Source organism: Filicampus tigris, chromosome 7 (assembly GCF_054856515.1).
Source record: "Filicampus tigris isolate MCC_2025a chromosome 7, RoL_Ftig_1.0, whole genome shotgun sequence".
Classification (NCBI taxonomy): domain Eukaryota; kingdom Metazoa; phylum Chordata; class Actinopteri; order Syngnathiformes; family Syngnathidae; genus Filicampus; species Filicampus tigris.
Window position 1 is genome coordinate 25,050,305 of NC_141223.1, and position 15,175 is coordinate 25,065,479.

Sequence of the window (15,175 nt, forward strand, 5' to 3'; positions counted from 1 at the left end):
GGAACTGGGGGCAGTTTGCATCTGTTTCATATCCTGCTTAGTATCCTGTTTTTTTTTTTTTAAATGTATTACACCAAAAAGTACATGTAAAATGTAAGAACAGACACTCTTAGTTCCTGTCTGCCTTGTGTGTCTGTTTATTAACATTTATTTGTAAATCACATCTAACTTGCTTTGGGGTTTGGCCCAAAATAAACAAGCAATCTTCCCCTCCCAACACACTATCTTTAGAGCAATCAGTAGAAAAACTTTTATTGTATTCATGTTGCACATTATCTAAGGGGCACAAATACAGTAAAAGTATAGTCAATTTTCAAATAGTATTTTCTAGCTTTTCCCTAATGTCTTGCCTGTCCCTAAAATGTGTCACTACCGAAACACACAATTACAGAAGAATAAAAATAATTCTTTCCGATTCATATTTTTTTCCATTCCCCCCTCTACAGAGTATTTTTATAAATTAATATATATGGTTTTGACATCAAAACCAATCAAAATGAATTTTTAACAGAATTTAATATGACTTTTTCCGCAATAAATCAAAATCTATATGCTATTTTTCATTGTAAAATGTAGAAAGTTGATCATATTGACTTCAAAAGTCATCATTAATTAAAACAAACATACCATTAAACAATCATTATCAAAAATTGTTGGTTGATTATTCAATACTTTTTATTTTTGCTAAAACATCAGTTTTTTCGGTAGTGACTACAACATTTCAGTAGTGACCATATTGTTGCTGCTGTTGCAGTAATACTTTGTGTGAGGGTACCATTGTAATCACTTAACTAGTTTTGCTATATTTTAACTTTTAACTAATGAAACATTATTTTTTCCATTTGCTACTGCATTGTGCTGTACTCAGGGTTGCGGGGGGTTGGAGTTGATTGCAGCTGACTTAGGGCAAAAGCAGGGTACACACTGGATCGCTCACCTGTCCATCACAGGGCACTTCATCATTGAAAAACTGTGGTTTCACCTTCTAAATGAAAATCTAATTGGAATGACAAACATTTTTGTAACATACATTTCCCTATATGTATGTTCCTTCTCTCTCTGTTTTTTGAGAGACATCCGGTGGTCTTGTCTTTTCCTCCATGCTCTTCTGACTTTCCTATGCTCTCTGCTGGATAATTCATTGGTAGACTTCAGCTTTCCTTCTTCCTTCAGTGTCTTATTTCTTTCTCTTTCCTTTATTAAATATTCTTTGGATTTCACTGGGTCATTGTAACTCTTTGCCTCTACTCTGTCTCTGCTAGGGTTTTTGGCATTTTGGTGTTTTTCCCTTCATCCATCCATCCATTATCGATACCGCTTATCCTCACAAGGGTCGCGGGGCGTGCTGGAGCCTATCCCAGCTATCTTCGGGCAATAGGCGGGGGACACCCTGAATTGGTTGCCAGCCAATCGCAGGGCACACAGAGACAAACATCCACACTCACAATCACACCTAGGGGCAATTTAGAGAGTCCAATCAACTTACCATGCGTGTTTTTTGGAATGTGGGAGGAAACCGGAGTACCCGGAGAAAACCCACGCAGGCACGGGGAGAACATGCAGACTCCATACAGGGAGGCCGGGGCCGGGATCGACCCCACGACCTCTGAACTGTGAGGTGGACTTGCTAACCAGTCGACCACCGTGCCGCATATATATATATATATATATATATATATATATATATATATATATATATATATATATATATATATATATATATATATATATATATATATATATATTACTCTACTATTTATTAGGACTTTTTGGTCCTATGAATATTAAATAATACGCACGGTTTTGGAGGCATTTGGAGGCATTCTGATAAAGAGGCTGCCCTCTTTCCCTTTACATTCAGCGCAGGGAGACGCATGGCCTTCATGTCAGAAGCAAAACGGACTCACTGGAGTCCATGCAGGAGAACGGAAAGTATGTTTATAAGCAAAGTATGTTTATAAGGAACTGCAAGAAGATCCCCACTTGCAGATGAAGTTGGCCGATACAAAATGGGCACTTTGAGACCACCTTCAACCCCCGATAATGTGTCCATGCGTGACACGGGGCCGATAAAGTTAATAATAATTTTTCCGTGGTCAAACTGTCAAAAGAATGCAAACCTTATTAACTGTACAGACACTGTTGTGTCTGTTTGGTTATTGTTCCCTCTGCGTGGCTGAGGTCTCCCTCTGCTCCTAATCCACTCTCTACTTTCTTTGCAGCCCAATAGCAAATGCTCCACGTAGTCGGCTGCAAGCCCCGTGGGCACTAAAGCACAACACTACCAGAGTTCACATTGACGTGTCGTTCTCAGAATCTCTAAAAGCAGAATGGGAAGTGGAGCCCTCAGCTATCTGGCTCCTATCTTTTGGAAGCATCTCAGTTTCAGTTGGGGAGCGAACATCATCTCTCTAATTAAGAGGAGACTTAAAACCTTCCTCTCTGATAACTTTTATAGTTACAGCTGACTTGGGCTTATCGTGGGTCACACAATGGTAATATCAAACCATGGAGCTCTAAAGTCATATTAATGAGGAGTTTTCAAACCAACTGACAAATTACAATACATGCCACAAACCTTAAACGAACTACTATATTTGGTATTTTTTTTAGACTACTACTACTACTACTACCACTACTTTTCAACAGTTTTTACTTTATCTCAAATGTATCTTTTAAACCGTGAGTTGTGATTAAAGAGTTAAACAAATACCATCACAATCACAGGCTAACAAATAGAACAACCTGGCCTACCTTCTATGAACGACACAGAACCAAGCATTTATTCTATTCCATGAATAATGTTTTAACATGACTATGTTACTTTGACTACAAGTGCTCAAAATTATTTTTTTTTTAATTCACAAACTGTCACTCGGTTGATTTAAAAAAAATTTTTTTTGCATTTGCCCCAAGATAGCTGGGATAGGCTTTAGCACGCCCGCGACCCTCTTGAGGATGAGTGGTTTCGATAATGGATGGATGGATGGATGTCGCAAGCTGAAATTTGACTTACAAGTGAGTTTCATATATGCTGCAGCTTGGGTGAATTGGAAAACAAAAGCAGAGCGACAAAAATCCTCTGGTGGGTGTTCTCTCCCTTAAGGCCTAGCTACACCAATCCGACATCTGAACTCTGATTGCGTCTAATTGATGTAGTGACCACCGTCGTAGCATCGTAACCCGTCAGGAAGTGTCTGGTGGGCGTTTGGGCATGTTGAATCGGCGTCGTGAGTTGTGACCTTAGGTCACTCTGATCGGCTGTTAGCTAGCAAATCAGCACTCGGAGCACGGACGGGAATTGCCTAATGCGGATTAACAGTGAGCACGCCTCCGCTGCCTTAATCTTCTTACAAATACAAGGGAGAGGGTTGACAATTTAAGTATTTCACGATACCGTGTCAAGAACGTGATGGTTTACTTCGCGTGGGAGTTAATCGTGAGCGAAAAATATAGCTAAATGCATTGTTTACGTTTTTATATTCCGTCCCCGACCAATGGCTTTTCGGTTGAATTTTTCTAACCATGAGAAATACATTTTTCCAGCGTGACGTGCCGACAGCCGGCCCAACGCCACAGGGGGTAAGTGTCCGTCACAGTTGTCCAACGTCGGATTGGTCTATCTAGGCCTTTACAGATAGGTTAAGAAGCTGAGTCATAATAATAATAAAAATATCTTTACGTTCCTTTTTAAAAATGTTGTATTTTATCATTGTAGAAAATTAGATTTGCATTCACTAATTGAGAGTCATTAGTACACTTACATACAATTCTGTGTCCAATGCTTTGATTTGTATGTATTAGGTATGCATTTATTGGGGCTGGGAAAAAATATCATATCACAATGTATCGTATACTTTTTATGCTGATATCAAGTATCGATGCGTTGATGAAGTATCAATACTTTCAGTACCTTATGTTGTGTTTTGCACGTTCTATAACATACCGTTGGAACATTTGAGGTCCTTAAAGTTGAGCTTTGTGAATGGAGTTTTATTTATTGCACTCCTGTGTATCAGGAACAGTTACTGGAACAGTTTATGCGCTATTCATTCGTGACATTTAAGTAAATGTCAACTTTGGAAACACATGCCTCATTTTTTTAATACACATTTTTATAATATTTAAGTATCCCGGCTCCGGCCACCCTGTGTGGAGTTTGCATGTTCTCCCCGTGCCTGCGTGGGTTTCCTCCGGGTACTCCGGTTTCCTCCCACATTCCAAAAACATGCATGGTAAGTTGATTGGACTGTCTAAATTGCCCCTAGGTGTGATTGTGAGTGCGGATGTTTGTCTCTGTGTGCCCTGCGATTGGCTGGCAACCAATTCAGGGTGTCCCCCGCCTACTGCCCAAAGACAGCTGGGATAGGCTCCAGCACGCCCCGCGACCCTTGTGAGGATAAGCGGTATGGATAATGAATGAATGAATGAATAATATTTAAGTATCGCAATACGTATCGGATCGCAACACACGTATCAGGATCTGTATCGGATAGGAACAAAAATGTATCGTCCCAGCCGTAGTATTTATTATGTAGGCCTTTATTATGTATTTGTATTATTATGTATGCTAAAACAGAATTTGTGAGCCCTCTCTCATTCTTACTAATGTCCTTTTTAATGAATGATCACAAATCCACTAAAACGGCGTGGGGGAAACACTACAAATGCCTGTTTATTTACCATAATTTCCACTCCCGTTGGAGTGATTGGCAATGATGCCAATTTGCCGTAGTGTATGTGCTCCAAGTGAGCAGTTAAACAAGAGTTAAATTCCTGGCATTTGGGGTGGGGAGGGGGGATCCTAAGGTTCTGTACTTTGGTGCACAAGCAAATGAGTTGAACACAGCAGAGGAAAGTCAATCTTCATGGAGCATATCTAATCTGGCATTTCTAATTAGTGCGTCAGAAGCGCTAGGATGAAAATTCTCCTCACTCTGGCACTCTTGGCCTGAGGATGCTGATGTTGGTCTTTCAGCAGCTTTGCCTGTTTAACACAGACACTGCATGCCGCGTAACATTCACCATGCTCATTCAAAGCCATTTAAAATTAGCAACCATAACAGATTTTGTGAAACCTCCTGCCTTCCTTAGCGTTTGGAATAAATCAATTAAGATATATTCAATTTTGTCACAGTGTAGTCTCAACCTCCTTGTGTTTTTTCTTTTTGGATTTATGAGTCGTATCAGAAGAAGTTGGACAACTGTGGTATTTTTAAATTCTTGACAATATATCTGCCTCCACCATCTGTGGCACTATTCTGCTGTTGCTATGTTTTTCAAGTCTAAGGTCACATTTTGACTTGGGCATATACACTGTAATACCCACTAACTACAAACTAATTACACAGATCCAAGCCGTCTCTTATCTTCTCAAAGGATGCTAACTATGGTGTTGTAATTTCAATAAAGGAGAATGGTGGAACATTCAAAATGTTAAAATTACATACAGAAGAGGTTGCTGACAAAATCATAACTCTGCCATTGTCCAAACCTCGACATGTAAAGTATGCATATACAGTATATCAGACTAACCAGCTCAGCTGACCTTTCAGTATTAAACCTGCAGCTTTGGCATTTTTTGCTACTGGCTCTCAACTACTTTTTTTTTTTTAATCAAAACCACTAGCGTATAAGAAAGGTGTAATTCATACACTACACTCACAGAAAGAGGAACCACTGCCACAGCTTCCTTGCCAAAACTCAAATGAATTATATTTTAAAGCGGAAGTCAACCCGAACATTTTTTTTCAGAATATTTTCTATGCATGCCCACTAGTTGAAATATTTCATTCTGATCAATATTGTTATTGTGGAATATAAATTAAGAAGTAAAATGCACCCACTTTTAGGCAACTCAGGCGGTGGCCATTTTGTCCATTCTGTCGACTGAAGATGGCGACCAATCACGGCTCATGTGTTTTCTGAAGCTGAGCGATGATTGGTCGTTATCTGAGCCACTTTGATGCTATCTTCAGTTGACAAAGGTGACAAAATGGCCGCTCCCTGAGATAGCTAAAATGGGTGGATTTCTCATATTCCCCAAAGGTAATATTGATGCCATGTTTAGATTAGTGGGCCTGCATCGAACATATTCTGGAAAAAATATGTTAAATATGTAAAATATTATCTAATTCACTTGAGTTTTGTAACTCCTGTGAATACTTAAGTTGCGAGAAAGTCATTTGCCTGACTTCGGTGCAGGCAGTAGTGGTTGAGTTCCTACTCAGGTGTGAATGTGAGTTTGAATGCTGCCATGTATATTAGTTACTATTGTGTCCTGTGATTGATTGCCGACCAGTCTATGTTGTCTGCCTTTGGCTTGAATTGGCAAGATTGGCTTTAGTTCCCTGAAGCCTTCAACAGGATAAGTAAGTGATATAGAAAATGGATGGATGAATTTTCTACTTTCAAAAGAAAGTCATTACAAGTATAATACAAGACGTCCTCGATTTACGAACGAGTTCCGTTCCTATGCCGGTGATGTAACCCGAATTTCGGTATAAGTCGGATTTCACCATTGAAATTTACATCAAAATACTTGGTATATAAAAACTCAAATACTGTAACGAATTGGGTTATCTTGTCGTAGTGACATTTGTGTTTTGCTGAGTTGTGTTGTTTCCGAGTTTACTGAATGCATCATGCGACTCGCTGGATGGGAGGGGTGTGTGAGTGGGAGGTGAGAGTGGACGGGAGGAAGAGGGGACATCCGTGTGTGCTAATGACCGAACGCTTGTTGCTCTGTAGTTGGCGTCGGCTATGGCCCAGAGTAGTCGTGTTGTAATAATAAAAAGGAGATAACTAAACTAATATCTGACGTCGCATCTTTGGAAGACATTACAATACAATTAAAAAAACAAATACAAAAAAAATAAGATGCTGTACTTACCATTTTTTTTTGTGAGGTTGTGAGTAGGAATTTGCAATTTTAGCTATCACCATTTTTCACCACCACGTCACGAAACCTGTCACATAAACATGAACATTTTTTTGCTATATTCATCGCAGCTACTGTATTATTATTACTGTAATTAGTGCAACACAGATTTGGTCAAATATCCATCCATCCTTCAATTTTCTACACTACTTATAGAGTTCAGGTTCACGGCAGTGTCTGGATGGAAGCTGTCCCTCCTGACTTAAGACAAAAGGCAAACTGCGCTGGTTGACATCCAATGGCCGGGCACTTCTCAATGGGGCATTGATTAGGAATTGGTCCCATGCACAAAGGACAGCCATGTGAACCAATATCTTGGATACCTTGGGAAAAAAGTTACAGCGGTAAGATTACTGGATTACTGTTTGAACCAAGATTTGTGCTTCTTGGTAGTGCATGTGTGGGTTTTGTCCAGCTACAAAAACTTGTTTCCAAAAACATGTATGTTTGGTTAAATGAAGATTCTCTGTCTGCCCCTCACCCCAAATCAGGTGAAATGCTCCAGTACCACCACAGAAGTAAAAAAAAAAAAAAAGAAAGGATAGGTGTAAATGAAATGAGATCGGTATAACTATTAATCACATTAAAATGGGATTTCATGGCTTCAACAGGCTATGTTGGCTGTTGCGGATGTTGTTCATTGATCAACATTTATTGTTTTGCTGTTACTCTTGCTATAAATTATACTGTATAATAAGCAAGGAAACATTAAACAGGAGCTGTTGTTTATTATTTGAATACTGGGGGTGTCCCGATACAACTTTTTTAAACTCCGATACGATACCAATATATATATAGACTACTATCATCCAATACAAAATAAATTCAAAATAAATTCAAAACAGTGCTTGTTTTTGTACCGGTTGTAAACTGGTGTGCCCAACCTTTTTACTTGGTTGCACCAGCGCTAAAGTTGGAAAATTTTATGACTGAATCACATACACAGAGCTGCCAACTTAGAGAAATTCACTTCCTGAATAATTTGTTAATTTTCCTATTTGTAAAGTTCTGTCAGGAACATTACAGCGGGACTACGCATGGGAGTGTTTTATTGTATTTAATACTATTAATGCTTCAGAGAATAAATAACACAGAATTATTTACTTAACAGTGACCTTTCAACAATGCACACCACACATACCTGCGCACATATGTGTTTTTAAATAAATGCACAACCCGACACTCTGAAAACAGTTGGGCTAAAAACAACACAATTTCGGAAAAAAAAAATGAACCGATCCACTACTAGAAAACAGAAAACAATCCCAAAAATGGTAATTTTGTGTTATTTTGTACAAAACAACGCAAGAAGGTGGGTCAAATTGACCCAATTAGATGATCTGTCCATTTTTTACCCAAAATTTAGTTATTTTTAACCCAACTGCTTTTAGACTGTATTTGAGTACTAATGGTCATTTTCATGTGAAGACATTCTCAAGCACCAAAATAAATGTTTTAATATATGACTCATCATTGCTGCACTTCCAATGAGCCATGGCTGTTATTCCAACAAGTATTAATGACTATTATGACAGTAATGACAGTCTTTACTATCCATTTGTCCATTTTCTGAAGCACTTACAACCTCACCAGGATCGTAAAAGCGTGCAATAAAGCTGTCCCTTTGTTGTAGTCTGAGCAATACTGGACATCATAAACTGACGATGCAAAGTTTACTTTGTGCTGAGTTTAGCCTCAAGTACAGTTGCATTGAAGCCTGTAGAATCTGAGTTAGTAGCCAGGTTTAAGTGATTAACCCATTAAGGCTTAAAGCGCCTGGCTCAACATCTCTCTAAAACTTAAGGTCGTCTTTGGAATCATCCTCGAAAACTTGAAGTTTTCCCAGAAATTCAACACCTCGAAAATAATCAATATCTCAGCCCCTGTAGCAGATTTAAAAAGAAATTGAAAGCTTAGACATGTGGCTTTCAAACTGACCCGAGTTTATTAACTTTTACTGTTTCAATCGAAGATGTAAAAATAACTTAATTTTTTTATTGGTGCAAGAGAAGCACCATTTTAATTTTTTTTTTAAATCGAGTGGCCAATACCAACCTCTATTCTGTAACAGACATCACTATTGTCATTGTCTTCAAACATGTCTTAACCGTATACCACGGTCGACTGGTTCCACTGGTTCAAAGTCCACAAGCGCGTTGTCTTTTTCACTTCAGCAGCGTCCGCCACTAATGGCGGACATTACAGACATCCTCTGAGAAGTCACTTCAACATCAACGTGTATATTCCGAATCATTTTGTTGGATTCAAAAACAGAAAATGATGTATACGCTCTCCCGGCTTTAAAGGTAGAAACACGCAACAGCGCTTCCGGCTTTCGTGGTAGAAAAACAGATATGCCCTCCTGGCCTTAATGGGATAATAAATGGAACAGTCACCAACATAGTAATTTTGCACTAGTTCTTGTTCCAAATCGACAGCGGAGGCTTGCGTAGCTTGCTTAGCTCTGTAGTCCCGCTTTTGTTTCCATGACCTCCGCCGCTTACAGAGTCTGCCAGACCCGCCAGCAATTCACGGAGAGATCCGTCTGGTCGCGCTCTCTCCTCCAGGATGCTGAAAGTGCTCGTCAACTCGTCAGTTGGTACTGTAATCCAACGTTGATTAAGTCCACATGATTATAATATCCAGCAGCAGGTACAGTACAGTGAAAAAGGAAAAGGTCGCCCTCACTCTCCTGCATCCGACCCCTCCACCGGACAGCCGCCTGAAGCCTCCACCCCCAAGGCGGGCCCACGACCGTCGTGCCGGCTACCAGCTCCCGCCGAGGGAGCCTTGAATACGGCTCTCATTCAAGCGAATGCCAGCAGTGCGTGCGCTTGTGAATTTGTTTTTTTTCAACCGTAAGCTTATTTATTAAAAATCGTGATATCAGCTCTCGACTTCGGCTGATTGCAATGTACCACCTATAATTCCTTTCTATCGCCACATTGTGAAATTTGGGAACCTGCATTTGGAAGTGCAACCGCAAAACCGCCGTACCATAGAGCCCTGTATAGGACTACCACACAGCCGACAGCTTCTTTAGCTCCTTCTCATGAGTGGTCTTTTTTATCACGTGAGTTCCACATGCTATATAGATTCAGACGCTGTAGGACACACCACCAGGAGTGGATTCTGGATTGGACTGCTTTGATTGCTAATCTCGGGAATTTTGGATGTAGACCGATAAAATTTGATACTGGTTTTTGGGCTGATATCCGATACAAATATTGGCTTGGGACACCCCTATTGAATACACTGAAATTTAAAATCGCTTGGCTTCAGTAAGAATCCAGGCACTATTCTAGTACAGTTCCTGTGAGTATACCTCAGAAGCAGAAAACAGAGTTTAACACCAAAGCCCCTCCTTGCTGCCATCTCCACAGACGAATCACTGATCTTAAAATAAATATGCAAGCTCTCGATGCGGAAGAACTGCAGGTGTATAGTAGCCTAGGTAGTATCTGTCTAATTTGTTTACAAAATTCATTCATGTTGTCACTTCATTGGGACTTCTTTTACATGCACATGTTATCACACAATTTCTCTGTGCTTTTTACCAATTAGATGTCACACTGCAAGTACACATGATTATGTGGTACTTATCTGATGCATAGATCCTCATTATCCCATTATGGTCACTTTACATGAACAAACAATCTGGTAAATAAGCAAAGCATTCAACCAGCAAGAGCCAAGTTCAGGGCTCTGTGTGGAATGCAAATAGCTCAAGACAACTTTAGTAATACTTCATTAGTCTGAAATGAATGAAGCAGACAATTGAAAGCCACCCATTCATTCAGTTTGGCACCTGAATTCATTCAAATCCATTCGTTTTCGACCGACTCCCTAAAAGTGCGTCGTATCATCTACTCAGTCAAGGTTGACTCGCATAAAAACGTTCCGCTTGTCTCTCAGCCTCTCGTGCGTGAGGATGTTTGTTGACACGAGCGCACGCACGCGCTCGCACACGTGCATACCAATCGATTTGAGCTTCTTACCCACATTTCGGAGTTTACGGTTTCTCGCCACAGAGGTGATGACCAGCAGGTTCCCCAACACATCCACCACAGTGGTGAAGATCAGCACGCTGGCCAGCGCCGTGACTGCCCATGCAGGACGCGCGCCTCCCCGGCTCGGCTCCGGCCCATGTTCGCTCTGATTCTTCAACAACGATCCATCCCCCGGCATGTCCATAGCCCCCCTTTCTCGTCACTCCCCTGCGTGGTAGATTGCTTGCATTCTTTTTCTTCTCCCCCACGACATGTCCTAAATATCAGCCGCGTGCCCTTCAGTGGCCGCAGGCGTTGTTTGCGCTCTTACTGCCTCCGCCGTTCGGAGCCGCTCCGGCGGCCCGCAGCCAGTCCACGCGGAACGGACTGCAGCCAGCCGAGACCCATGTACACTTCAGGGATCCTGGATACTGAGAGTAGATATGCAGCCGCATGGGTCTCCACACCTCCTCCTTTTATTCTCTCTGCCGCTCTGCCTCTCCAAAGCTGCTGCTCCTCATTTCTCTTCATTTCTGCCTCCCCAACACATCTCCTTTCCTTCCCCCTCCTCTAATCTCTGAGGAACGAGGGGCAACTTGCTAAATCTCCTTTGGTATTCTGTTGCTGTCTGTGGACTCTGGCTGCTGTTTGGTTTCCGCTTTTAAAGCATTTGTCTTGAGGTAATATTTTATTGATCACCAACTACCATGTGCCAAGATCTTTCTGCTTGATCGTGATTTTGATAAATCACGAACCGTACGTTTTTACTTATGCTTTGGATGCCAGAGACTGCATCTATCTTGGGCTTGGCTTCTCTTTTGATCTCGTGCAATTTATGTAATGTGCAGCAATGTTTATACAAAGGCTTTTGATTGCCGGTCTGGGAGTCCTTTACAAGAATCAACAAAGTCCGACTTGTAAAAATTGTGTTATAGCTCAGATACAATACAATACAATTTGATGAATAACAAATTAATTCCATTATTAACTGTATTAATGTAATCATATAACAAACAAATAATCAAATAACATGTACTGCATCATCAACATTATTTAATATACCCCCCACCCCCCACACCCACCTACCCCATTCCACTTAAGTTGGGGTGTTGTGCAAAACAAATACAAACAGAATGCAATGATTTGCGAATCTACAGTATATAAAAGACAAGATATGTGATGTTCAAATTAATACATTCTTTTTTTTTTTCAAATACTAAATCATTTAGAATATGATGCCTAGAAAAACATTCCCCAAAAAGCAGGGACAGGGGCGTGTTTATTACTGTATTACATCACTTTTCTTTTTAACTACACAATAAGCGTTTGGGAATTGAACTCTAAGTTTTATGCGATCATGGTTTTTGATTTCAATCAACAATCACAAGGTCGATCAGAAGATGGAACAATATCTATTTAAACAACTTGTATTGGAAAAGCTCATTTAAACCCTGAAAAGTCTTTCAAAAACACTAATAACCATGAAATATAACATGTAATATAATATAATATAATATAATATAACATGAAATCCGCCCATTCGCTCCACTAGGCACTATAAACGAGTCAACTTTTTTGCCATTCCGCCTCGCGGCAGCCAGTCAGCGTCGGGCATATCTACGTCACACACGGCCACACAGCAGCCTGTTCACTCGGCTATTTTTTTTTTTTTAACAGTTCTTGAACTTTACCAAGACAGCAATATTGATAGCATTAGCATAGTGTGCGAAAAAAGTTGACTTGTTTTATATGCGCCGAATGGAGCGAATGGGCAGATTGTTATTGCACATTCAAGGTTGATCGCTGTAGTATTCTATAATCAGGCTTGTATTTTTTACATTTTTTATTTATTCACGTATATACAATGTAGCAGGACGCTATAGAGAGCTGCCCTGTGCCAGCACCTTTTTCCGATTGGTGGCTCGCGGCGGGAAAATCATCCATCCATTCACTGCATTGATGGGAGGCCTCCCGCACACAGCGACACCGATTGGATGGCCAGTTTCCCGCCAAGGGCCACCAATCAGGAAGAAACGCTGGCGCGGGGCAGCTCTCTATATAAGCAGCATGTAACTTGTCAACGGCTCCAGTCTGACAAGCCGGCTAAAGAGGCACAAAGAGTTACATTCCCAGTAGAATCAAGCGGAGCGCAGTCAGACAAGCGGAGCGGTCATTGAAGACACACTACAACCGGTGACGAGGAACTTATATAATAGGTCTGTTTGTAAAAATGACATCAGCACTAAAATTCATACCCCCTAAAGCCCCTGTCCCACTGCTTTTTTGGGGATGAGATTTACAACAAATTGGCACGCCCCCTTTTGGAGCTTGGCTTGTTATTTTTTCCATCTCAGCAGGGAGGCAAGCATTGTAATATTGCTATCTTGGTGCGTGTAAGAACATTAATGGTGGATTCCAAAGCAAACAATGAAGTAGATTACGCAGTATTAATTTGAACAAAAGCAGCATGCAAGCACGAGGTTAAATCAATTAACAAAAGAGGACGTGACAAAAGTTCAATAAGAAAAGGCAAGTCACCGAAATAAACAAAAACAAGGTGGGCAGAGAACAAAGGAGGGAAGACACCGCTACAAACAAAATGCAAAACAAAACAATCTACACTAAGCAGGGAAATCAGGTAAGACAAAATCACAGTCGTACTTAGAGGCAAAAATGACAAACAAGTGGAACTATTGGCAGGACTAAACAGGAGGAGAGTGCATGATGGCAAAGAAACAATAACTTATCTTCCCTCCATTTCCCCTGGGTTTAAATAGTCTACTGACGACACTTGCCAGAAGGTGTGACGCAGGAGACTCCGCCCACTGACATGCTCCATGGAGACTGCAACAGAAAGGAAAAACCCAAGGCAGAGCAAACAAAACAGCATTGCGACAATCGTTTGGTTTGTCACATTCTGATGTCGGAAATGGAGACCAATCGCCACTAAAATTCATATGCCCATTACTACTTTTGTCCACTACTGAAAATATAAAAGCATTCTGCACAGAAATTTGAGTTTTTTTTAAGTAAAACGTGAGCTCATATGAGCACACTTACCTCCACAAAATCAAAAGCACCATGTCGATCGCTTCTCTACTTACTGTACACAGGCTGAAGTGGTCAAGAGAAGGAATGTACTGTACACACGAACCCCGATGAGAACTGCTCGTAGGTTTTTCAGACATTTTTTTCAGACACGTTTTGTTAAGTCTCAGAAGGCATGCCTGGCTAACAGTATCTGCGGCGGTGGTGTTCAAAGTAACAGTAACTGCTCAAAGTCGCTAAACAGACAAGGTTAGCAGAACTAAATCAGCTTCTTAATGTCCAGACGTGTGCTGTGGACGCCCGCCACAGCACATGCAGTCGAGTACATTCGCGTCTGCTAGCAATTGCAGCCAATTCATGAAGCCGTTAGCGTCACGGGGCGAGTGGGTGTCAATGTCGGATAAAAACCTCATCGACAAGCCCTGGAGGAGGAGTTTTTTAACGTTCCGCATCACAGTGCGTTGTGCTTTTAGGGGCCTCTTCGGGAGCGTCAGATAGCGAGCTAAGTTACGGATAGAGTTGCCAACTTTCTCACTCCTAAATAAGGGACAGGTGCACAGTGCCACGGTGGTGTGAGCATGATGTATGAATTTTGGATTTTTTTTCTAATTTTCACGTTAATGCGGAAACCACTTTCACGTAAATAATAAGAAAAAATGAAAAAAATGGACTGTGTTTTTCACAGGACAGCGACGATATGTCACCTCATATGAAACCACAATTTGGCTCTTTTCATCAAAAAACGGGTGTAGGAAATCTGAAATGTGTGTGACTCACCAAATTAATTTTTCCATGGATACTTTTGGCTGCTTTTGACTGACTCAAGCAGTCTGCTGTCCGTTTGCGCAGCCAGAGAGAAGTCCTTACATGACAGGTGGAGTGATTGACGCTTGTTCTGAGATTGGCGCTTTATCTGATCTAGGATCTGTCATGTGTAGTACCGAGAATCTCCCTTACGAGCGCTGTAATGTGTTATCAATGTTTAAGAACCAGCAAAGTTTGTTCGAGCAAGTATACAAGTAAAAGACATTGAGCTGCCAACTCGTCTGTGTACATCATTATTGACAATCGATCGCCATCCAAATCCATACTAAAAGCATCTTATATTACAGGATCAGTAGATTGCAGTTTTCTGTATTTGCAAGAGTTGATAGTCAATATACGGGACATTTATGGTCCCGAATGGGACAAACCAAAT

At 40.8% G+C, this 15,175-nt stretch overlaps 1 protein-coding gene and 1 long non-coding RNA gene across 2 annotated transcripts in view; one reads left to right on the plus strand and one right to left on the minus strand.

Annotated features, from left to right (window-relative positions):
• LOC147145357 (melatonin receptor type 1B-like) overlaps positions 1-11,489 on the minus strand; it is a 48,947-nt gene extending 37,458 nt beyond the window's left edge. Inside the window, exon 1 of the mRNA XM_086034904.1 lies at positions 10,939-11,489. Coding sequence (XP_085891030.1) covers positions 10,939-11,134 — 196 coding nt within the window. The 5' untranslated portion in view covers positions 11,135-11,489. The remainder of the gene's footprint in view (positions 1-10,938) is intronic.
• Positions 1-15,175, plus strand: part of LOC147145358 (uncharacterized) — a 115,929-nt gene that overhangs the window by 36,321 nt on the left and 64,433 nt on the right. The gene's annotated exons all lie outside the window — the stretch shown is intronic.